The 26,324-nt window shown below is 42.0% G+C and overlaps 1 protein-coding gene across 1 annotated transcript; it reads right to left on the bottom strand.

Annotated features, from left to right (window-relative positions):
- Positions 1–11,823: 11,823 nt before the first annotated feature.
- LOC138875189 (uncharacterized) lies at positions 11,824–16,038 on the bottom strand. The gene is made up of 6 exons (XM_070154013.1): positions 15,559–16,038; positions 15,135–15,267; positions 14,202–14,393; positions 13,986–14,092; positions 13,376–13,871; positions 11,824–11,876 (listed from the first exon to the last, which is right to left on the bottom strand). The coding sequence occupies exons 1-6, from the start codon at positions 16,036–16,038 to the stop codon at positions 11,824–11,826; spliced, it is 1,461 nt and encodes a 486-aa protein (XP_070010114.1).
- Positions 16,039–26,324: the final 10,286 nt, after the last annotated feature.

The raw sequence follows: 26,324 nt of genomic DNA, 5'->3' as shown, positions 1-26,324 counted from the left end.
GCAAAAACGTGGCAGCAAGTAAAGGACTTAATAATGCCTACGCAAGTCTTGAAATCTAGGTGGAAGATTTAGAGAATTGTTTGGCCAAGTAATCCAAAAAGTGGGGCCCACTCACTTTATAAAGATATAACCTCCCCACATTATCAAATGAAACATGGAAATTATTGGAAAAGATATGGATTGAATACCAGGAAGTCTTTTGAGGCTTTATAACGCAACAAAGCGTGAAATTTGCAATTATAAACCAGTACGGTGCAATCTTTCTCAAGAATATCATATGGATTTTTTTCTACTTCGATCTTGCCATCACGAGTTTTGTTTCAATTGTCGTGTGTTAGAAGGATTGTCCATAGAACCGGCTCAGGTATGTTAAGGCTATCCCTTCTTTATTTTGGCATGATCCATACGATACGAATGAAACGTGCAAATGCACAAATTTCATAAATGACTCTATTCATAGAAGTATTAGAGATGTCTATGTCCTTTAATTTCCATGTGTCATAATATTTTATCATTTGTTCATGGGTCACAGAAAAATACGAAAGTCGAAAAGAGTTTACTTTATGATATTACTCAACGGCAAAATGGTCTTATGACATTCCGAAAGATTTTATTAACGTACTTTTCATGCATTGAATTCATGTACATTGACCCATGACTAGATGGAGTTATATACGTATATATATGTATGTATACATATGTATATGGGATATGAGAAAAGTTATGGCATTATATACCCACCACCACCTGATCAGCTGCTATACATTGATGATTTTGCCCACAATGGCCGATATGATACGATGGGATGCCCTCAGAGGCTGATGATGTTATGAAACATGTACCTATGCACGACATGACATTCATACGCATATGTATGGCGCTAAAAGTATTTTATGATTTACAGAGTTATTCAGACTTACAGGTTGAGTCAAGTACTCTATATTTCTTCCATGTTTGTTATGTACTATTTATGTGCCTTCCATACTCGGTACATTTTTCGTACTGATGTCCCTTTTGCCTGGGGACATTGCGTTTCATGCCCGCAGGTTCCGATAGATAGGTTGAGAGCCCTCCATGTAGGCTATCAGCTTAGCAAAATATGTTGGTGTGCTCCATTTGCTTCAGAGTTGCTTGTTTGGTTAGCATGATTTAGACATGTATTGTTTGTTATAGTGGGACTCTGTCCCGACATTTATGATATTTATGTACTTTTAGAGGCTTGTAGATATACGTCGTGTATGTGAAAGATTGTATGGCCTTATCGGCCTATGTTTTGAGTTAATAAATGATTATGCTGGCCTATTAGGCCCGTATGTCACGTGTATATGATGATGTAATAAGAAATATATGTTACGTTGGTACTCACTTGAGTAAGGTACCGGGTGCCCATCGCGGCCCATCGGTTTGGGTCGTGACAAAAGTGGTATCAAAGCAGTTCTGTCCTAGGGTGTCTACAAGCCGTGTCTAGTAGAGTCTTGTTTATAAGTGTGTCGTGCACCACACTTATAAGCAGGAGGGTACAGTGCATTTAGGATTGTCACTCTTTCTTCTTACTCTAGATCGTGTGGTAGAGCTCACTTATAAGAATTCAAGTCTGGAACTTCTATTCGTAATAAGACGATGCGTACATTCAAAAAGATGATTGATAAGAGATATAGCTGTGGAATTATTGATTTAGAGGAACTCGATTTTGGATCTTGCTTATAATAAGTAAAGGTGAGGTCTTTAGCAAATCATGGGTGTACTGAAAGGTGTAAGCCTCTTGATAAGGAACCTTAAGGCAAGAATATTTATCCACCTTTATGGCAAAAGACAATGCTTTCAAGAAGTAAAAGAAGCAAGGTGAAGAAAGGTACGAGGCACCCAGTTAATGAAGATTATCAGTATTACAGATTCGGCAGAAAAATAAGCATTAAGAGTTATCCTCAATAGTAATAGAGGTATGTACAATTGGCCGTACTCATCTCAGTTATGCCCTAAGGGGGCTAACAGGTGTAGTTTAAGAAAAGGACGGAACATCAGGACCTGGCTGGGGTTAGAGTAAACCAAAATGGTGAGTGGATTGTTTGTGTTGTTGAAATTCAAGATATTGCAAATGCGCTAATGGATCTCCTCGTGAGACACCTACATGGTGCACCCTAAAATATAAAAGCTAGATATGAGCACTGAAAGCCTTGAAGGAATAAATATTACCTTAGTGTGGCTCCTGCCCCCAGTAAAGAAAGAATGTTAGGAAATTGGAAGAGCCAAGGGATGGAATAAGGGGAGCCAAAAGCAAAAGAATGTTTTGTTCGAGTTTTTTCAGAGTAAAGCAGTAGACATAGATAATTAGCAGGAGATAAGAAGAGAGTTAATAAAGCATTATGAGTAAGATGTGATACATGAATGACAATGGTAGGTCAAAAACAATGATGACAGTATTACAGAGATTACAGTCATGTGAAGGAAAAGACAAAAGATGACATGCCTTGAGACAATAAAAGGATATAGACCATAAAGTCATATACTCATTTCAAGAAATAAGTTCGCAACTCTAACGTGATTAACAGAAGGAAAAATTAGACACCGGATTAATAGAAATTAATATGGACTAGTGATCAAGATAAACTAAATATGAATTAGGGACTGAGTGATTTGATAATGGTCGACATCATCAGAATTTTATATTGCATTCCGGTGATAATAGGATGGACAACAGAAGAAGATTTATGAGAAATTCAGAAGAATAACCCTTAAAGGTCATTAAGGAAGACGTTTTCCTAAAGAAATCAATGTAAGTAAAGTTAAGCTTAAAGGACTAAGTGTGCTAGTTACACTAAGTGTCACCCTCGTGGGTAAGGAATTTTTTTATCCTTGGTACATAAGGATTACTGCAAAAAGAGTAAGGGTCATTGATGATGTTAAAGGTCACAAAAAATGAAGAGGTAAAACATCTATAGGTAGGTCGTCGTAGCTCTAAATCTCAGTACTCCCCTAAAGGGGGGAATATGGTGTGATGTGGCATATGGCATTAAATAAGAATTAAGTGATTCTAGTAATTATGGAATGGTAAAGGAAGAATGTGATAAAAAAAAAAGATTGCTCTTATTCAAAGCCTACAGATATGTTACGATTCTAGAACATTATGCAAACACAACATCAAGGAAAGAAACTAAGGGTCTCTGCCTGAGATGTTATTGATAGATAAGGAGCCAGTGCGAGATGTAAGTTAAGACAAAGAAAATAACCCAAGAAACATTACAAGAAACATTAATATGATAATGGGCCAACGAGTAGTTAGTAATTGGTTTGGGAAGAGCCTAGTTATGGTTAAACAGGAGATTAAAGACGAGTCAGCAGATCCTGCAGGATAAATATAGTAAAACCCAATATGGTGAATTCAGTCTCGCAGACATGACATCGTGATCATTGAGAAATATTTAGATAAGAGTTGGGGTAGTTAAAGGTACCATATAAGTGTTACGGAGATAAAAAAAAGTGCCACTGGGAAGTCAGTCAAAATATCAAGTTCATTAGCAACCCTACAAGTACAAGAGGGTAGAAGTAAGTAACTACAGATAATTATAGGCAAGGAAGGACATCAAAAGGTCTGTAATAAGCTCACAACTTTACAAGAGTTAGAGGGTCCTCCCTAAAAACTACAATGAATGACTAGTTGAGAAACTAAGGAAGAAGGCCTCAACCCATGCTCAGTGACCTAAGGAGGGAATGTTCTTATAACGACAGTCTCACAACAACACTGTAAGCATTCCAAAGGAAAGTGGAACCTACCGTGGATAATAAACGGGAAGTAAAAATTAAAAGTAATATTCGAGATCATATTAGTTGTATGAAAACTCTGGCAAGTGTGGGCACTAAGAAGCTATATATGGATGCAACAAGTGGCAGAAAGACCAGGAAAAGTGATAGCTTACGTTGAAAGAAAGCTAAGATGGAACAAAAGAATTATTCGATCAATAATCCAGAGTTAGTACATTATGGATACACTCAAGATTTTGGAGCATTATCCAGGCAGCATATTTGTTGACAATCATACAGCCATAGAAGACTCCGATATAAGTGAAAAGAAATAATTGAGCCTAGGGCATAGACAAAGGATTGAATTGTTAGAAGATTGTATCATGGATATTCCATAACTCTCATGAAAGGCTAAGGTAATAACTGATACCATGAGCCACAGATCGGAAGATAGCTTAAGCCTACATAAAGGCTGATCAAAAGGAAAAGGAAACTAAAGAATTACATCACCCAAGTAAATCAGGAGTCTGATTATTGGACCTAGAAAAACTATAGAAGTTATGCTTGAGAACATGACAGAATCACTCTTAATATCAGATGTTCAAGAGAAATAACACAACAACCATAGTCTATAATGGCTCTACAAGGAAGCCAGTTAGAAGAAGTACCAGCCTTATAAGAGGTCAGTACGAAGCTCCCACCGGATTGTGTATGTACCAGAGGTGTGATTATTATAATAGAGCTTCAAGTTATGGACGTGAATTACACCTAGGTGGAAGGGAGGTAAGGAAAGAGATAGAAGATACGATGCGATATTTTAAGGTAAGGTAAAGGTGAACAACGTAAGAGATTCTCAAATGCAGAAGATCGTGAATAGTCCATACTTTGGATAGAAGGCTATAACCACAGGGATCCAATAACCGGGAATGATAACGACATCATCGGCGGCTTGTCTTCTAGCCTATGATTTCTATGTACTGAGAGATCTAGTTAAGAGAGTAGAGAAAAGTTGGAGACGATGTGATGTCTCGCTTGACATTCCAGAATAACATAAGGAAATCTATGGTGCAAGCAAGTTGAAGGAAAGTTTATAAATGGATATGTATAGGTCGCAAGCTAAAGTATGGTAGAGCAACAATGTTTTAAGGAAACATGAGTAAGGATGAGGAAAGGCAAGTGAAAAGGTGACGAGAATGGATAAGTCTTTAGGATTAAGCCCATGAAAACAAGAAGAGCAGACAGTTTCTCTATGTTATACAAAGCTCACTGTAGCCTTAATAAACTCAAAGGAGTCTAAGATTAATAGCATTTAGAAGGAGTGAAATGCTTACCTGGTAATAAAATGAGGGTATAACTGTGACAGATAAAGGATGTTGTTTGGGCCTTCATTTGAATAATGATTCGAAAAAAAGAAGAGAAGGATAAAAGATTTCGCTGGCGGCACGAAATTAGGATACCCCCATAAGGTGAATCACATTGAGACACTATGAAATACGATTATGAAAATCATTGTGAATATTCCTTGAGGTAAAATAAGCCCTAGGGGCAAAGTATTACGTAAGAAGTTTCAAGTTATCAGTGGTATATTGTAGATCAATATTGAGGTGAATCAACAATGTATGGATAAAAGTTACAAAGTATAAGATGAGATTAGGCCATCATTCTTAGGATGAATAGTAATGAAGAAGCATTAAAGGACTTAGATTTATGTATATAGGATAAGTACCGAGAGTAACCTGGAGTTTGGTAGCAGATCTTAGTAATGATAAAACAAAGTAAGAGTTATGGCACTAAAGTCCATACGAATGGATAAATGGATCTATGAAATAAGGTATAACAATATTCATAAGTTCGACAAAATACTGAGGGAAGAACTTCAGTATACCTACAAATGCCCAGAGGAACATTTTATCAAGCTATGTATATATTTGCAAAGTGAGACCTATAGATTGGCTAAAAGTTGGAGGAAAGGGGAGAGAAGAGTCACATAGGCGCACATACAAGAAAAAGTCGTACATGCTGCATGACAGAAGATAGAAAGAGTTACGAGATTGGAAGAATTTCGACCACAGACCATGGTGCAAGAAAGAGGCCTAAAGGGGAGAATGCCCTGATCTTTGGATTTATTCAAAGAACAGTTGCTTAAATGGAAAGAAGAGTATTAAAATATTCGCAAGAGCTATGGGATATGAGGACGATAAGCACATCAGTCAACATTCGAAGATGAAAGTTCCAAAGGGGGGAATGATGTTACACCCCATATTTTTGTACATGCAAGTATGCCATAAGTATATTGATATAATCTTGGAAATGAGATGTTACATTCCGCATTTTCGTACGTTAAGGTTTCATCGTAAGTTAACCGACGTAAGTTCGCGAATAAGATTTATTTTGGAATTATAAGTATAAGGCTATTTCGAACAAGTGATAAGTTAATTCGATATAGTGAGAGGGTAAGCAATTCGAAAAATATGAGCTCCGTCGAAGTTTGGCAATTTAGGGATAAAATAAGGCCCGAGCTAAAATACCCGATATTTATGAAGTAGCACCTTACAAGGTACCATATGGCCATGATAGTAAGGTGTATAAGGTATGTTTAAAGTGAGTAGTATTATAAGTAATTTGAGATGATTCTTAATTATGTGGATAATTGGGTAATTGGTTGATTATTGGTTAATAGGGGAATTAACTAGTTAATTAATAATTAGTGACTAATTAAGATCTTGGATTGGATAAGCCTAAGAGGCAAAAACGTGGCAGCAAGTAAAGGACTTAATAATGACTACGCAAGTCTTGAAATCTAGGTGGAAGATTTAGAGAATTGTTTGGCCAAGTAATCCAAAAAGTGGGGCCCACTCACTTTATAAAGATATAACCTCCCCACATTATCAAATGAAACATGGAAATTCTTGGAAAAGAGATGGATTGAATACCAGGAAGTCGTTTGAGGCTTTATAACGCAACAAAGCGTGAAATTTGCAATTATAAACCAGTACGGTGCAATCTTTCTCAAGAATATCATACGGATTTTTTTCTACTTCGATCTTGCCGTCACGAGTTTTGTTTCAATTGTCGTGTGTTAGAAGGATTGTCCATAGAACCGGCTCAGGTATGTTAAGGCTATCCCTTCTTTATTTTGGCATGATCCATACGATACGAATGAAACGTGCAAATGCACAAATTTCATAAATGACTCTATTTATAGAAGTATTAGAGATGTCTATGTCCTTTAATTTCCATGTGTCATAATATTTTATCATCTGTTCATGGGTCTCATAAAAATACGAAAGTCGAAAAGAGTTTACTTTATGATATTACTCAACGGCAAAATGGTCTTATGACATTCCGAAAGATTTTATTAACGTAGTTTTCATGCATTGAATTCATGTACATTGACCCATGACTAGATGGAGTTATATACGTGTATATATGTATGTATACATATGTATATGGGATATGAGAAACGTTATGGCATTATATACCCACCACCACCTTATCAGCTGCTATACATTGATGATTTTGCCCACAGTGGCCGATATGATATGATGGGATGCCCTCAGAGGCTGATGATGTTATGAAACATGTACCTATGCATGACATGACATTCATACGCATATGCATGATGTTAAAAGTATTTCATGATTTACAGAGTTATTCAGATTTACAGGTTGAGTCAAGTACTCTATATTTCTTCTGTGTATGTTATGTACTTATTTATGTGCCTTACATACTCGGTACATTTTCCGTACTGATGTCCCTTTTGCCTGGGGATGCTGCATTTCATGCCCGCATGTCACAATAGACAGGTCGAGAGCCCTCCAAGAAGTCTATCAGCTCAGCGGAAGATGTTTGTGCGCTCCATTTGTTTCGGAGTTGCTTGTTTGGTTAGTATGATTTAGACGTGTATTGTTTGTTCTGGCGGGACTCTATCCCAACCTTTATGACATTTATGTACTCTTAGAGGCTTGTAGACATACGTCGTGTACGTGAAAGATTGTACGACTTTGTCAGCCTATGTTTGAATTTATAAATGATTATACTGGCCTATTAGGCCTGTATGTCACGTGTATATGATGATGTAATAAGTAAGATACGTTACGTTGATACTCGGTTGAGTAAGGTACCGGGTGCCCATCACGGCCCATCGGTTTGGGTCGTGACAGCAGTCTTGAGCTTCTAAAAGCCCTTCTCACACTCATACGACCACCTGAATGGAGCACCCTTTTGAGTCAACTTGGTCAAGGGCGATGCGATAGATGAAAATCCATGAACAAACCGGCGGTAATAACCCTCTAAACCAAGAAAGTTGCAGATCTCTCTAGCTGATGATGGTCTGGGCCAACTCTGAACTGCCACTATCTTCTTTGGATCAACCTGAATACCCTCACTGGACACCACATGCCCCAAGAAAGTCATTGAATTGAGCCAAAACTCACACTTGGAGAACTTTGCATAAAGCTTCTCCTCCCTCAATCTCTACAACACAACTCTCAAATGCTCCGCATGCTCCTCCTAACTACGCGAGTATACAAGAATATCATCAATGAAAACTATGACAAACGAGTCGAGATAAGGCCGAAACACGCTATTCATCAAATGCATGAACACTACTAGGGCATTGGTCAGCCCAAAAGACATCACCAAGAACTCATAATGACCATATTGGGTCCTAAAAGCCGTCTTAAGATTATCCGAGTCCCTAATCTTCAATTGGTGATAACCTGAACGGAGATCAATCTTGGAGAACACCCTCGCTCCCTGAAGGTGGTCAAATAAATCATCAATGCGAGGCAAAGGATACTTGTTCTTAATTGTAACTTTCTTCAACTCCCTATAATCAATGCATATCCTCATAGTGCCATCCTTCTTCTTCATAAATAGAACAAACGCACCCCAAGGCGACACACTAGGTCGAATGAACCCCTTATCAAGGAGTTCCTGAAGCTACTCCTTTAACTCCTTCAACTCCGCTGGTGCCATACGATACAGTGGAGTAGAAATGGGCTGCGTGCCCGGCACCAGATCAATACCAAAATTAATATCCCTGTCCGGTGGCATGCCCGATAGGTCTGCATGAAACACATCGGGAAAATCTCTTGCAACAGGAACAAAATCAATACTAGGAGTCTCTTCACCGACATCCCTCACAAAGGCTAAGTAATAAAGACAACCCTTCTCAACCATACGATGGGCCTTCAAGAATGAAATTACCCTACTGGAAACATAATTAGTCGAACCTCGCCAATCAATCAGTGGCACACCCAGCATAGCCAAAGTCAGTGTCTTAGCATGACAATCCAAAATAGCGCGACATAGAGATAGCCAATCCATGTCCAATATCACATCAAAGTCAACCATAAAAAACAACAATAGGTCCACTCGGGTCTCTAGACCCCAAATAGTCACCGCACATGACCGGTACATACGGTCCACAACAATAGTATCATCCACCAGAGTAGATACATGAACAAATGAAACAAGAGACTTACAAGGCGTATCCAAATAACTAGCAAAGTATGATGACACATAAGAATAAGTGGAATCGGGATCAAATAATACAGAGGCACTCTGCGATACACTGAGACAATACCTGTGAACACAGCATTTGAAGCAATAGCATCGGGTCTAGCTGGGAGTGCATATAAACGGGCCTGACCGCCACCTGATTGACCTCCCCCTCTAGGGCGACCCCTAGCTTACTGATCTCCACCCCTAGCTGGGTGGGTGGGTGGTGGTGAAGTAACTTGTGCTGAAGCCAATGGCAGACTCCTCTGCTGAGATGAACCCCCAAGACGATGAGGACACTACCTCCACACATGACCCAACTCTCTACACTTATAGCAACTCTCGGGTGCTAGAGATGGGGACTGCAGGGAACCCCTAGCACTGGAATGACTAGCAGATGCACCTGGCATAGAAGAGCCCTGAACTTATGGAGCACAAGACGAACTCTAGGCTGGAAGGGCATTGAGTGATGACTGACCTTGATGAGAACTGTGAGAACCAATACCCAATGATGCCCCACGATAACCTAGGCGAACTGACTAAGCATGCTTGAATGGACGGCCTCTGCCGTGTTGAAACTGACCTCTCAAAGGAGCACCACCAAAACTACCAGATCCCCGAGGCCTCTTGGCTTCCCTCTTATCTTACTCCCAGTGACAAACTGACTCGATCTCGCGAGCAATGTCAACAACCTCCTCAAAAGTAGCACCAAACACCCGCTCCCTAGTCGTGAGAATACGAAGCTGATACGTAAGGCCTCATCTCCATAGGAACCAACCAAACAACATGACGAGCTCTCCGGACCTCCAAAACACATTTCGATCACACTCCTATGTCCCAAATCACCTCCCGAAGCTATCTGAATCATAAAATCCAAATTTCGGGGTCGTTCACTCACAAGTCAACTTCTGGTTGACTTTTTCAATTAAAAGGCCAACTTAAGAGACTAAGTGTCTTATTTATCTCTACAATCATTTCGAACCCAAGACAATTAACTCAATCACAACATAAAAGAGCTTAACCACACAAACTAAAGTAGAAATGGGGGAAACGGGGCCATAACTCTCGGAACGACCGATCGGGTCATTACAGAAAGATTGCTATTCAGTCCAAATCTAACAATCATATGACAAATTGAACTAAACATATTGCCGAACCTAATTGTCACGACCCAAAATCTCAACCCGTCATGATGGTGCCTAACACACCGAAAATGCAACCCAAAATATAACAATAAATATCAGAAACAATAAAATTTTATAGAAATAGCATAAATCTAAAATCTCAATATGACAAGATACTGCTAATACAAGATAAATGCCCTAGAAACTAATAAATATGGAGTCATGAGCTCTACATTGGAACACAAATATGTAACCCAAATAGCCATACTGTCCGAACTAAAACAATAGTACATAAGAAAAGACAAGTCAAAACTGCAGCCAAGAATGCAGCTCTACCTCGCCTCTCGAAGCTCAGTCCAACAAAAAAGTCTACTGCTAATAACTGGTCGCCACACCTGGACCTACACAATTAAGTACAGAGTGTAGTAAGAGCACAACCAATCCAATGTGCTCAATAAATATTGTAACTAACCTCGGCGAGGTAAAAGAAGCGAGAACTATAAATGATACCAGCTATAACCTGTATAGTTTCATCATTTTAACAAGTACAGAACAATAATCAAATCAAGTCATAAAACACAGGAAGAAACATTTGTGTATGTATGTGTATCTTTACTCAAATACTCTGCTCAGTCAATACTCCGCATTAGAGATACTATGCAGTTAAATTAGGTAGTTAACCATAAAAATTGCAAATAAAGATGAAATGCAAAAATCTAAACAGACACTGGCCAAATTTCCTCAACCTTTCCATATCAGAACCAAATCACTGATCAGTTTTCCTTAGTATCCGGGTGTACACCATCAAGAAAGAAATATTAGAGGGTAACACTAGGGGGATGGATCCATATCCACACTCTGCAAGGATAACTCATGTGTTGCACGGACAACTCACGTGCTGCACAAACTACTCACCTGCTAATACTATTAATAACTAGATCCACACGGACAACTCACGTTCTAATAATCACAATCCACCCGGCATGGTCACAGGCTACCAGTCCATCTCATAACACAGAGAAAGCAAATATGCGGGAATACATGTACATGATTAATGATTATCAAGTTTCATTCTCCTGGACTATTATAAATAACATGCTATAGTGTAGGCATATGCAAGGTACGCTATCACAGTTAGAACAGACAATTTTCATAAAGAAATAGTAGTTTATCTGGTTCAATCGGAAGAATAACCTCAACAAAATCTCAAATATGGTACAAATAGCTCACAAAGAGGTACAAATAGGAGAAACATCTCAACCTAAAGCTAAGCAATCATTTCAAGGCATGCCATAGCCTAAGAACTACCCTGAGCATGGAAATAATACCCCGGTGCACGCATATGGACTCAACTCCACACATATGCACCTCCCATAACACGTAGCTATCACAAATAATCCATGCAACTAATACCTCAACCAAGTTTAGATAAGATACTTACATCAAGCAAGCCAAATCACTCCTCTAACAAGCCCTTCCCGCGCTTATCCACCTCCGAACGATCCAAATCTAACCAGACCAACTAAATATAATCAATAAAAGCCATAGGAATTGATTCCACATGATAAAGCTAAGATCTTTAACCAAAATCAAAAAGTTAACCTAAAAAGTCAAACTCAGTCCCGCACCTCGAAACCCGATAAAATTCAAAAATTTCGAACACTTATTCAATTACGAGTCCAACCATTCAAAAATTACCCAATTCCAACCTAAAAACGACCTTCAAATCCCCATTTTTCATTTTAGGAAGTTTCACTAAAATCTCCCTTTTCTTCTCTTTAATCCACCAAATAAATGATAAAAACTAAGATGAAATCGTGAATAATAAAGAAATCCAAGTCAAAGCACTTACCCCGATCCAATACATGAAAATCTCCTCCAAAATTGCCCAAAATCGAGCTCTATAACTCAAAATATGGTATAATAACTCTAACCTTCGAAATGGCTTTTTAATATTCTGCCCAGGTGCTTACCCTTCACGAATGCGGAAAAAGCCTCGCATTCGCGAAGTACAACTTTGCCTTCAGACAAAATTCCCCTTCGCGAATGCGACGGCCTAGTCGCAAACGCGATAACCAAGTAGACTATGCTTGCACGAATGCGAGACATCCATTGCGAACGGGAAGGCTTAAGCTCCAATGCCCCTCAACCGACCTCTCTTCTACGTGAATGAAACCACCCTCTCGCATTCGCGAAGACCTCCAAAGCTTCACGAACGCGTTCCCTTCCTCGCAAAAGAGAAGAAGCATACACTAGACACCATATCAACTATCTAAACATGAAGAGATTGGTTCGAAACTCATCCGTAACACACCTGAGGCCCCCGGGACCTCAACCAATCATACCAACAAGTCTTAAAACACAACATGAACTTAGTCGAAGCCTCAAATTACATCAAACAACATCAAAATCATGAATCGCACCCCAATTCAAGCCTAATGAACAAATGAACTTCCAACTTCTAAAACTAATACTGAATCATACCCAAACAACTCCGATTGACCTCAAATTTTGCACTCAAGTCATAAATGACACAACAGACCTATTCCAACTCCCAGAATCAAAATCCAAACCCAATATCAACAAAGTCAAGTTTCGGTCAAACCTCTCAACCTTCCAAACCTTCAACTTTCTAATTTTTGCCAAAATGCACCAAATCAACCTACAGACCTCCAAATCCAAATCCAGACATATGCCTAAGTTCAAAATCACTATATGAAGCTATCAGAACCATCAAAACTCCATTCCGGAGTTATTTACACAATAAGTCAAACTCCGATAAATTCTTTCAACTTAAGCTTCCAACCTTGGGACTAAGTGTCTCAATTCACTCCAAATTATCCTTGGAACCAAACCAACCACCCCGGCAAGTCACATAACCACGAATGAACATAGAATAAGAAATAAATAGGGGAACAGAGCTACAATACATAAAACGACCGGCTGGGTCGTCACATTCTCTCCGTTCTTAAACAAACATTCATCCTCGAACGGGTCTAAAATCATACTTGGAGTCTCAAATAGGTGTGGATAACTTCTCCGCATCTTTTGCTCGGTCTCCCAAGTAGCCTCATCAACTGGCTGGCTTCTCCAGTGAACTGTCACTGAAGCTATGTTCTTTGATCTCAACTTTCGAACATGCCGATCCAAAATAGCCACCGGCTCCATATCATAAGTCAAGTCCCCTTCTAGTTGTATTGTGTTGAATTCCAACACATAGGATGGATCACCATAACAGTTCTGGGGCATAGAAACATGAAACACTAGGTGAATACCCGATAGACTAGGTGGCAATGCAAGCTTGTAAGCCACCTCTCCAATCCTCTCAAGCACCTCAAAAGGCCCAATATACCGAGGGCTCAACTTGCCCTTCTTCTTGAACCTCATCATGCCCTTCATGGGTAGAACTCTAAGAGAAACCTTCTCACCTACCATGTATGAAACACCACGAACCTTCCTATCATCATAGCTTTTCTGCCTAGATTGCAATGTACGAAGGCCATCCTGAATCAACTTGACTTTCTCCAAGGCATCTCAAATCAAATCAGCTCTCAACAACCTAGCCTCTCCCGGCTCAAACCAACCAACTAGAGAACGACATCGCCTCCCACATAAGACCTCATAAGGAGCCATCTGAATACTCGATTGGTAGTTGTTATTGTAGGAAAACTTTACAAGCGGTAAGAACTGATTCCATAAATGGTAAGAACTTATTCCATAAACCCCTGTAATCCATAACACAATCGCGTAGCATATCCTCTAAGATTTGAATGGTGCACTTGACCTGTCCGTCCGCCTAGGGGTGGAATGATGTACTCAACTTAACCCGCATACCCAACTCTCGCTGCACTGCTGTCAAAAACTGCAATGTAAACCATGTGCCTCGATCAGAAATAATGGACACCAGTACACCATGAATCTGAACAATCTCATAGATATAGATCTGAACCAGCCGCTCAGAAGAGTAGGTAGTCACAACCAGAATGAAGTAGGCAGACTTGGTCAGTCTATCTATAATAACCCACACTGCGTCAAATTTATTCAAAGTCTGTGGGAGACCAACAACAAAATACATGGTAACCCGCTGCCACTTCCACTCAGGAATCTCAAGTCTTTGAAGCAAACCGCTCAGCCTCTAATGCTCGTACTTTACCTGCTAACAGTTCAAGCATCGAGCCACAAACTCTACTATATCTTTCTTCATTCTCCTCTACTAATAGTGCTGCCTCAAATCCTGATACATCTTAGCGGCACCCGAATGAATGGGATACCGCAAATTATGGGCCTCCTCAAGAATCAACTCATGTAGCCCATCCACATTAAACACACAAATCCGACCCTACATCTTCAACACCCAGTCATCTACAATAAAAACCTCCTTGGAATCACCGTGCTTCATTGTGTTCTTAAGGACAAGCAAATGGGGATCGTTATACTGACGCTCTCTAATGCGCTCATATAAAGAAGACCGAGAAACCATGCAAGCAAGAACCCGGTTGGGCTCCAAAAAATCTAGCCTCATGAACTAATTGGCGAAGGCCTGAACATTCAATGCCAATGGTCTCTCACCAACTAGAATTTTCGCAAGCCTACCCATACTCTCAGCCTTTCTACTCAAGGCATCGACCACTACATTGGCCTTCCTAGGATGATACAAAATGGTGATATCATAATCTTTTAACAGCTCCAACCACCTCCACTGCCTCAAAGTTAGATTCTACTGCTTAAACAAGTGTTGTAGACTCTGATGATTTGTGAATAACTCACAAGACACGACATAGAGATAATGCCTCCAAATCTTCAATGCGTGAACAATGGCTTCCAACTCCAAATTATGAACGGGGTAGTTCTTCTCATGGGGCTTCAACTGGTGCGAAGCATAAGCAATCACCCTACCCTCCTGCATCAAGACACACTCAATACCAATCCGATAAGCATCACAGTAAATTATATATGAACCCGACGCTGAAGGCAAAACTAGAACTGGAGTTGTGGTTAAGGTAGTCTTGAGCTTTTGAAAGCTCTCCTTACACTCATCAAACCACCTGAATGGGGCACCCTTCCGGGTCAACCTAGTCAAATGTGCATCAATGGATGAGAAACCCTCTACAAAACAATGATAATAACCCGCCAAACCCAAGAAGATCCAAAACACTGTAGCTGAAAACGGTCTATGCCAACTCTAAACTACCTCAATCTTCTTCGGATCTACCTTGATCCCCTCATTAGACACCACGTGGCCCAAGAATGCCACCGAGTCAAGCCAAAACTCACACTTGGAGAAATTAGCATATAGCTTCTTCTCCCTCAAGGTTTGGAGTACAATCCTCAGATATTGCTCATGCTCCTGCTGGCTGCTTGAGTACATGAATATATCATCAATGAATACTACAATAGAAGAATCAAGATATGGCTGGAATACACTATTCATTAAATACATAAAGGTTGTTGGGGCATTGGTCATCCCAAATGACATCACAAGAAACTCGTAGTGACCATAGCGGGTCCTGAATACCGTCTTCAGAATATCAGAATGCGAAATCTTCAACTGATGATACCTTGAACTCAAATCAATCTTTGAAAACACTCTAGCTCCTTGAAGTTGGTCAAATAATTCATCAATGCATGGTAAATGATACTTGTTCTTAATGGTAACTTTGTTCAACTGCATTTAATTAATGCACATGTGCATATTACCATCCTTCTTCTTCACAAATAGGACCGGTGCACCCCAAGGTGATACACTAGGCCTAATGAATTCTTATCAAGTAACTCCTGAAGTTGCTCCTTTAATTATTTAACTCTGCTGGTGCCAATATGGAGTAATAAATATAGGTTGAGTGCCCGACACCAGAACAATATCAAAATCAATGTCCCTATCGGGTGGCATGCCTGACAAGTCTGCAGGAAACACATCTGCAAAGTATCCTACTAACGGAACTAACTCAACGATAAGAGCATTAGCACCAACATTCCTTACAATAGACAACTATACCAGACATCCTTCCCTACCATCCTTTGGGACTTAAAATATGAAATCACTCTACTTGGAACATAGTCTAGAGAACCTATCCACTCAACCCTAGGCAATCCCGGCATCTTCAACATCACTTAGGACAATCCAGAATAGCGTGACATGGTGACAACCAATCCATGCTTAAAATCACGTCGAAATCTATCATGCTAAGCAGTAAGAGATCAACTCTCGTCTCTAATCCCCCGATAGTCACCACATAGGACATATACACACGGTCGACAATAATAGAATCACCCAATGGTGTAGATACATGAACAAGCATAACCAAAGAATCACAGGGCATATCCAAATAATGTGCAAAGTATGATGATACATATGAATAAGTGGAACCCAGGTCAAATAATACCGAAACATCTCTGTGGCATACTGGAACGATACCTGTGATCACGGCATCAGAAGCAACTGCTTATGGCCTGGCTGGAAATGTGTAGCAATAGGCCTGACCACCACCTGATCGACCTCCCCCTCTAGGGCGGCCTTGAGCAGGTTGGGACCCACCCTGAGCTGGTTGTGCGGGTGTGTAGCTTCTACTGCTGGAGTAATAAGATGAGAACTTTGCTGTGAAACCTTGCCTAATAGTCTTGGTCAATCCCTCTTGAGATGACTCAAGTCCTCACACTCAAAACAACCCCTCTTATGATGGAGTTGCTAACCAAGATGATCTGAATAGTTGCCCATGGAACCCTGAGCAGATGAAGTAGGGTAAGAACTCTGTGTCGGCAATGCACTGAATGATGACTAAGCTGGGCATGCACTAAGAATTGTGGCTAACTGAAGAACCATGAGGAACATGGCGAGCTTCCTAACAAGTCTAGAAGAATGACCTCTGATAGTAGGACTGGCCTTCAGATGAGACACTATTGAAACCACCTGAACTACGAGGCCTCTTGGCCTTCTGCTCCTCATGCTCCTACCTATGAACTAGCTCTAAATGTCTAGCAATATCGACCACCTCATCAAACCTCGCACCCGCCGCAACCTCCCGAGCTATAATTAAGCATAATCCATAACTAAGGCCATTAATGAACCTTCTAATCTTCTCCATCTCAGTGGGAACCAACCATGCTGCATTATGAGCCAACTCTGCAAACCTCATCTCATACTAGGTCACGGTCATACCCTCCTAGCATAGCTGCTCAAACTGCCTACACAACTCCTTTATGCAAGTCTGTGGGACAAACTTCTCTAGGAAAAGAACTGAGAACTCATGCCATATAAGTGGCACTGCATCGGCTGGCCTGCTCAACTCATATGCCTACCATCATCGGTAAGTTTCCCCTGTCAGCTGAAATGTAGGAAATAAATCCCTACAAGTGTTCAAAATACCAGCTGGGCGAAGAATCCGCTAACACTGGTCTAAAAAATCATGAGTCTCCTCCGACTTTGCTCCACTAAACTTTGGAGGCTTAAGCCTCCCAAACCGCTCCAGCCTCTTCTACTCCTCATCACTCATGTGAAGACCAACCTCGGCCCTAGCGACAGAATCTGCTGAACTGGCAATACACCCGGTGTATGGAGTCCCTAAGATAGCTACTCTGGGGTACGTGCGGCATGAGTGTGGGTGCCTTTTTTGGTCTGTGAAGTGGATGGTGCAGCCGGAACACAGACTGCCTATACCAGGCTCATGTATGTTATACCCCATGTTGTCGTACGTAAGAGTACTTTGTAAGGCAATTGATGTAAGCTCAGAAATGAGATCATTTTTGAAAGTACATAAAGTAAGTTAATCATGTTACCTTGGAGGTTACAAATCTTTAAGATCACAAATAACAAGTACCAAGAGGGTTGGAAAGCTTAGAAGCTAAACGAAAACTAAGTTTCGTCGAAAGTCGATAAGTTTGGAATGTTATAACATACACTTTGGGGTGAGACTAGGGTTCTTAACATGATAAGAAGGTTATTTTATGAGTTATTTTAGTCGTATGATAGTCGTGTGTTATGTTTTGAAGTCAAGCGAGTTGTGGAACAAAAGTTGGCAAAGGTCATCACAAGTTACATTCATAATGTGCTGAAAATTAGGTCAAATGTAGCAGAGCTTTTCTTCTAATATACTTGGAATTACAGGATGATCCACATATCAAATTGAATATCTACAAATCTAGTTTCTAACGCATTAAACCTTCATCAATACGACATCAGAGTATAGAGAAATTCGCGTTTTTGCGAGACTGCGCAAGCAGCTCCCAATGGGACGCACTTAGGCAGTGGTCGACCTACTTCACTTTAAAAATGATTTGGACGACCTTTATTTCTCATTTTTTGACCCAACCTCATATCTACACTCCTCCTAACCCTCCTAAATAGATACCATAAGGATTTGAAGTGATTCCAAAGTGATTACACCATATTTCAATATCAAAACTTAGTTCTATTAAAAAACAACACCTCTTTGAGGTTGTGTTGTCGTTGAGGATAATTATGGGCTGTGTTTGGCTAAAATTTCAAAGTTTTTACTATTGGGTAAGGTGAGTATAACAACCTACTAATTATGCTTAAGCTTACTTGTATATTGGTTAAGTTGTTAGGATGATAAACTATAAGATAATACTTGGATTAGCTTGAGATGTTGTTGTTCTTGATGGATTGATTTGAAAGTTGCTCTTATGGACTTTATGTGGCTGGAAATTATGGAAAATGAGTTGGCTATGATATTGTTAGTATGATTATGTTAGTTTACATGTCAATCTAGTTGAGGAAATTGGTAACTAGAAAAGAAATGGCTATAAAGCACTTGGAAGTTGTCCACAATGATATTATCTTGTGTTAGGCTATTTCGGGTTACTTTGAAATTGAGTACAAGGTTGGAAATCCTTTAAAAGGTATTTTTTATATACTAGATATATTATTAAGTTCAAAAATGATTGATAATGGGGTTGAAGGGTGCTAAAGGGATTCAATTCGACCTTGCTGCTCGTAGTGATATGTTGATGACTTGTTAATGAAATATTTTGTACCCTATTGTTGATGTTGTTCTTATTGAATTGCTATGGTTGTTGTTGTTGGTATATGGTATTGGAGGAGGCCCTTGTTATAGGGTAGATGCTGCCCAAATTTACATAAACGAGATACTAGTTTAAGTTGCGGACTTAGCCTTTACTCAACACTGATTTTGAATCTCCTTATGCTATGGTAGATTGAGTTGAGTTGTTTGAAGAATTACTTGGAAGGTATTAAGGACTCAATTAAGTTAAGGTATGTTAAAGCTATCCCTTCTTTTATTTTAGCATGATCCATATGATACAACGAAATGAGCAAACGTGGAACTTTCACAAATGACTCTATTATTAGAAGTGCTAGGGTTGCCTATTGTACGTGGTGAAATCAGAGGACTTGATTTCTCGATGTCGAGTCATTTCGCAAGAATGCTTCCAGACCCCGAGGACAGGAAGCCACGGCCGAGTTCCCGACCACGGGGCTCGTCGAGGCCCGACTCAGAGAAGACGGAGATCAAAGCCATTACAGAGGGGGAAGTTCTCGAGGCACACGGCTAAGTATGATAGGGCTGGCCTATCCAGAGCCCCTGCTGAGGCATCGCGTCAAGCCATCCCATTTCAATACTTTGTAATTAATGCCCATGTACTTGCAGCCGAGTTCCCCTCTTATATAAAGGGGACTCACACTACCTTGTAAGGGGCTAATGTTGCTACATTTTCTCCACGAATGCAATAATATCTCTCTCTCTTTCTCTTTCTCTTTTCTTTCTAACTTGTTTGTTCTCACTGGCCCGAGGCCACCTTATATCTATCGTTCTCTTACTTGCTCTTCATTATATAGCTCAGTATTGGCAGTAAAAATCCTTGTTTGATTATATACTTAGTTGTTATCCCATTCCCGATTATCCCCGATAGCTCGAACTCGACCCTGTCATTGACCCCGAGGTCCCCATCGACCAGACCTACACCCGGGCAGCAGGCCCTTCGGTTCGATTACTATCTCGTTTTAGCTTGCATTCCATCATTAAACTTCATATTATTAGCATCAACTACTCTAGCAACTAGCTCGAAAATAGATCACATATTTTTAGAATCCCATTTACAAATTTAATTGTTGTTACCATTTTCACGGTAAACAGTTTGGCGCCCACCGTGGGACTAAAAATAATAGTGATTATTTTCTTGCTGATTTCATTGCACAAACGCACGTTATCTTTCACACTTTTTCTTGTCCAAAGATCCTTTGATTTTAGTTCAAAATGTCAGGCTCGATAAACGGAGTCGAGAACGACAACCTCGAAAATCATGGGGAAAATGGCGTGACTATGCCGGCCGCCGAAAGACCACTACAGAATCCCGATAACATGCCGGGGCCGATTCTAGCGAACAGGAATTCACAGGATGCACAGCAGGTCGACGAAACCCCTCACACCGATAGGAGCATATAACACAGTGACCGACAGAAAGCCCAACAAACCCCGGTTCGAGAAATATGGGAAGTTAGTCTACACGATATTTTTGAAATGTTACAGGCACAGCAGTTGGCTATCGCTCAGCTGCAGAGCCATCCGAAGACTCCCAGCATAGTAGCGCCGAAAACAGCTCCCTACGACGAACAAGTACCCGAAATATCGGGCAACAACGGATCGATAACAGACCCCGCCATAATGAAGATGCTCGGGGATCTCTCCAAAAGGATTGTGTCAGGTTCGTGGATGTTCATGCAATAGTTGTCCCCCGAGGAAGCGGTCCTGGAACCTGCTTCACAGAAATCCGGAACACCATAGCTCCCTAGGTGTGACAAGACCTCGTATCCAGACGAACGCACCACCGCTTACACGTGCACGGAAAAAGACAGCGACCTTCAAGATGATGAGTTCGAGCCCATCTTGTTGAAGAAACTCGAGGAAACACTCTCAAAAGAAACCATGATGTGGCGCTGCAGCCTAGCGCCTGACCTCACAAACTCGCTTACCATACTAGCATATTCCTCCACAGAAGCACACGCCGATGCCATCGAAGCAGTAACAGAAGAGCCTGACACATCTGAGGCCGAACAAAGAAAGAATGAAACACCACAGGAAGTCGCACCTCATTCCGTGATAGGACGAATGAGATCGCTCTCGGCTTCGGATGACTGGGCAACACAGGCCCTTGCCCGAAATTTAAACGAAGCATGCCCGACGACTCCGGGTCATTTCAAACGAAGCTTGCTCAAATACCCAGCCGAGATCTGGTCGGATGCACGTACCCGGCACCGGCCATGAATCAAGGTCGTGGACAACCGTCCAGGAACCTCTACGGGCTCGGTATACCCAAGCAGGCTCCCGGAAAAGAAACTAATGCCAAATAGATGGAGGTACCATCCATGCACCACAGATAGGAGGAACGCCACAAGATGCAACCTACCTCGCAACGGTAGGGAAATAGCTCGAGGGCAACATCCTCGAGGAACCTTCAGTAGAACCAGATTGGACGAGGCACAACCGGCAGAGGGACCCCGCCCAGCGGAGTACGATTTCAATATTGCTATACCAAACATCGTGATCACCATAAGCAAAACCAGGGTCACTAAACAACTTAGGCCTATTCGACCAAGACCCCTTCAAAAGAACCACAACCCGGCGCGGGAACCGCAGGGCGCGCGAGACCACGAGATCAAAAATGGCCACCAGCTCAAAAGGACGATAGGCGTGCTACTCAGTAAAAATCACCACCGAGTACCATCGAGAGGTCAGGCTCGAGTTTATCCCCAAGGGAGGAAGGCAACCGGGAAATATGAAGCGAACAAGCCACGACGTATTACCACGACAGTGAAGGAGCAGTGACACCCTCCGAGGACTCATAAAATGGAAAGTGAAAATGTTCGCCGTGAGGGAAAAACGGGCCCAGGGAAATATTCTGGAGGACACCCTTACATCCAGGGAAAAAAACACCGGGACTCCGCCTCGGCATCACACTGACGCATTGGTAACCCTCTCCCTCATTTGATCTATTTCAAATAAAATATGTGTTCATGAATTCAGATGGTTTGAACACATACAACAATGATGTTGGACCAAAGTCAATGGGGCGGTCCGGACTAACAGACCAAACCGCTCCCGCATCCCGAATCCTTGGCAAATTCCAAATGACAATCGCCACAAAGACCATTCTCTTGATTCAACCCATATGATCTCATATGATCTCGGGCCAGGATGTCGAGCTCCGTACCATCAGAGGAGGCGCAAAGCACAGACGTCTTGTTTAGACGATCCCCGGCACACCACCCGGGGACAGCGTCGGCCCCATTTCGCCAAAAGAATGAAACCCCTCGCAAAGGGCAGAACTTAAATAAGTCGATAGAAAGCAATACGCGACGAGAGGAAATTCTTTACCACATGGCACGTCGTCGGCATCAATGCCCCTACCCTCGGAAGGATCAAAGGGTAAGCAAACCACATCTTCGTCCAAGCCTGATAAAACATAGCGGAGGGATGTATCGGGACTCAAGCCTCGAAAGGGTAGGAACATACCAAATCTTACAATGTCACCTACGCATCCCGCGGTGAGGAAGAACTGCTTTACTCCCTTGTTATTTTTTCACTAACATGTATGCAGACAACTGGCCAGGACATTCGGAAGTTCTAACTCTACCCGAAGATCCCTAGGCGTTTAAAAAAAAGAAAAGGGGTCCCCCATGCTCTTTCCCCTAAATCGGACTTCCGCCCCGAAGAGGGCCTCGTCAGCAAGATTATTAGCAGAGCAACGTACCCCTAGAGGAGGATCCGATAAGGTCGCAGGCCTTCTTCTATAGTCCGATGATGCGTGATGATCTTCTCCTAAAGGCACCATCCCCTCGGGAGGACCGAGAAGCGGTAGACTAATTCTCAATAGGGAATTATGTACCAGATCGAATGGTCCGAGGAGCCATACCCGCACAGGCTGAGCTCACAACAATGAAACAATGTATGTTTTACCAAGCAATAAAGAATATCTTTCGGCATCTCATACTCCAGAAAGGGGAATTTTAACAAGCTCACGGCGAAGGCCTCTCCACCAAATGCGTCCCGAGATACTCGGAGACTTAGCATCAGCAATTCAACACCCGCACGACTCTAGGGTCGGAACTCCGGGCTCATAAAGCCCTTACAAGGCAACTTCGAGCTCACGAAAAGCGGTCCTCAAGCTTAAAAAAATTTGATGACTCAGAGACTGTCATTTATCGTCATGCGCTAGAAAACCCGAAACTATAAGACCCCTAGCGGGCAGACTCGACATATCCAGATCTATTCTATATTACAACAAAAACTGTAAGACCTCAACAAGCATGACAAACTGTAAGACCTCAACAGGCATGACAAACTGTAAGACCTCAACAGGCATGGCAAACTGTAAGACCTTAATAAGCATGAAAATCCCGAAGTTCAGGCAATACGTCGCATTTGTAAGAGTCCTGAAAGGGCATACCCTCGGTGTAGACACCTAAGATATCACTTGGGATAAAAAATGGCTCCGGCCAAACACATTGACTATGGTCAAAACGGCTGATACAGCCAAACTAACACGACTCGGGGATGCCCGACCGTCGCTAAACAAAAGTCGCAGGCCACTACTTTGAATATACTTCGGAAAGAACCGGTTAAAACAGGCTTCCCTCAACAGGCAAAAACGAGCATCGACCATGTCAGCTCCAAATCACAAGGCGTCGATCTACTCGACCTAGGAGCTAAAAACCTTCCGAGGTGCTCAAACATCGCCGATAACGACTTGAAGTCGAGGTTCTCCAGAACCGACGATGGGTCAGGCAAAACTATTTCAAAAGACCTTAACGAGTGACAAATAAGACTACAAATAGCCCACGGGCAAAACAGCGTAAGAGCCATTGTCTCCAGCTAAGCGAGCCTACGGGCCGCACACTAAAAGGTCCCTACGATTGAAAACAGCGTAAGAGCCATTATCGCCAGCTTGAAAATTGACAACTAGAGGATTAAAATGAGCTCGAATCGTAACCCGATTTGAAGATCGGATCCAAAATAGTTAACTATGCAAGCCTCCGGGCCACATATCAAAAGGTCTCAACGACCAAAATAGCATAAGAGGTACTATCGCTGGTCTAAAAATCAAAAATATTTAAGGGTCAATTAAAGCTCGAGTCGCGACGTGACTCGGAGACTGGACCCAAAATAGTTAAACTACAATAATCCTAAGGGCACGGCATAAATGCCATTGTCGCCGGCCGAGTGAACTTCCGAGCCACGCGCCTGTAAGGTCACTTCGACCCGAAACACAAAAGGCCACCATTGTCTGCCCATACAGGCACGAAAGAACTTAAGGGTCAATTAAAGCTCGAATCGCAATGCGACACAGAGACTGGACCCGAAATAGTTTAAACAACAAAACGCCTTAGGGCAAGAAATGAAGTCCACCATTGTCCGCCCATGCAAGCAGGAAAGAACTTGAGGGCCGATTGAAGCTGGAATCGCAATGCGACTCGGAGATTGGACCCAAAATAGTCGAAACGACAAATGCCCAAGGGCAAAAAATAAGAGCAATTACTACTTGCCCACACGGGCATAGAAGATTTAAAGGTATGCAAGCTCGAGTCAAGGCCTGACTCAGAGACTGAGCCTAAATAGCTGGGAAAAAACAGAGGCCTCGAGGCCTACTCTCGTCAAGAATCGCACTTAAAAGCTTCCAAGCCTGCCCGATAAGTTCCGGACCTGCGAGGATCCCCCTAAACTCCGAAACCAGCCCGCCTGGTCAAAAGCAATACAGAAAGAGATGCAGAAGAAATAAAGCTTCAAGTCTCCTCTTATCTTATGTACGCAAAAAAGGCGCCATCTATAAACATGCTCTACAAATATCTGATACAAAGCAAGAAAAGGCGGAATCTACAAGGCTACAGCTTGAGAATTCGCTCTTCATGTCGTCAGCAAGAAGTGACCGTGTGTCACGCTCGTCCGCCCTTGCTCGAGCCAATTCCTCCGAGATAAGAAAGCCCCTTGCACCGATCTCCTCGAGTACCTCTCTTCGGGATCTGCAACGAACATATTCCTCGATCCTCTTCTCCTGGTCGAGGGCTCGGTTCAGCTCGGCTTGAGCATCAGCAGCGTCCTTCATACGAATCGCCATCTCCTGATCAGACTTGGTTTGGCTTAGTGTCGCTTTAGCCGGGGCATTAATTTTCTCAGCCCTGATCTTCGAGAGATCGGATTCAAGTTTAGCGATCATATCCGCTTTAACTTTAGAATTGTCACGAGCCAAGTGGAGTTGGGCTTCGAAGGCAGGGACCTTGGCTGAAGCACCTGTCTCCTATAAAGCCTGAGCTTGCTCCTGAGCCCTTAGCTCACCACAAGCAGTTCTGACACGGTCGATATCACCCTTGAGGTACTCCAAAGCCTCCATCTTTCTCTATAGCTAATATAACAAAGAGGGGGTTAACCTTACGGGCCAAAAGGAGCAAAGCATAAGCTGCAAAAAGTTACCTGCCCCATCAAATAGCTCTCGTAATTCGAGCTCCGGTATGCCTCATATCGCTAATGCAGCAACTCAACCTCCTTCTTCTCGCTAAGGAGCCTAAGGAACTCGCCCTCGTCCAGAATTTTCTAAAGCTTAGCCCCTTGACGGAGCAGCTCAGACATAAGCCTATCACAGGCCTACACAAGCAAAGCTCAATAGAGGGAGAAGGACACGGAATACAGGAAAACTGTGCCCAAACTCACCACGAAGTAAAGCCGACGGACTTCCTCGAAGTCAGAACACACTCCTGTTGATAATGCCTCTTCGGCCCCAGAAGAACCGGCCTTGGACAAAGCATATTCACTCGGAGGAACTGCCACCCGGGAATTAGATACTCCGGGAACAACAGACTCGGACGATTCCCTCCCCTCGGAGACACGGTCCTGTTCAGCACCACTAAAAGTTCTTCCACACTACGGGTGCCAAATTGTTTATCACCTTCGTCCCTCGGATCGGAGGCCGATGCCTCTTTCTCCCCTTCGGAAG

Source organism: Nicotiana sylvestris, chromosome 8, assembly GCF_000393655.2.
Source record: "Nicotiana sylvestris chromosome 8, ASM39365v2, whole genome shotgun sequence".
NCBI lineage: Eukaryota > Viridiplantae > Streptophyta > Magnoliopsida > Solanales > Solanaceae > Nicotiana > Nicotiana sylvestris.
Note: the sequence above shows the minus strand (reverse complement) of the source record. Positions and strands in the feature narration are given on the sequence as shown.

Excerpts from the sequence above, each read along its gene's own strand:
- LOC138875189 (XM_070154013.1), bottom strand. The coding sequence starts at position 16,038 with ATGCAGTTGAACAAAGTTACCATTAAGAACAAGTATCATTTACCATGC. Across the intron at positions 15,268-15,558 it reads TAGATCCGAAGAAGATTGAG|GAGGGTAGGGTGATTGCTTA; the intron begins GTAGTTTAGAGT and ends GTCTTGATGCAG. Across the intron at positions 11,877-13,375 it reads ACACCTATTTGAGACTCCAA|ATTTGGATCGTTCGGAGGTG; the intron begins GTATGATTTTAG and ends TGGTCTGGTTAG.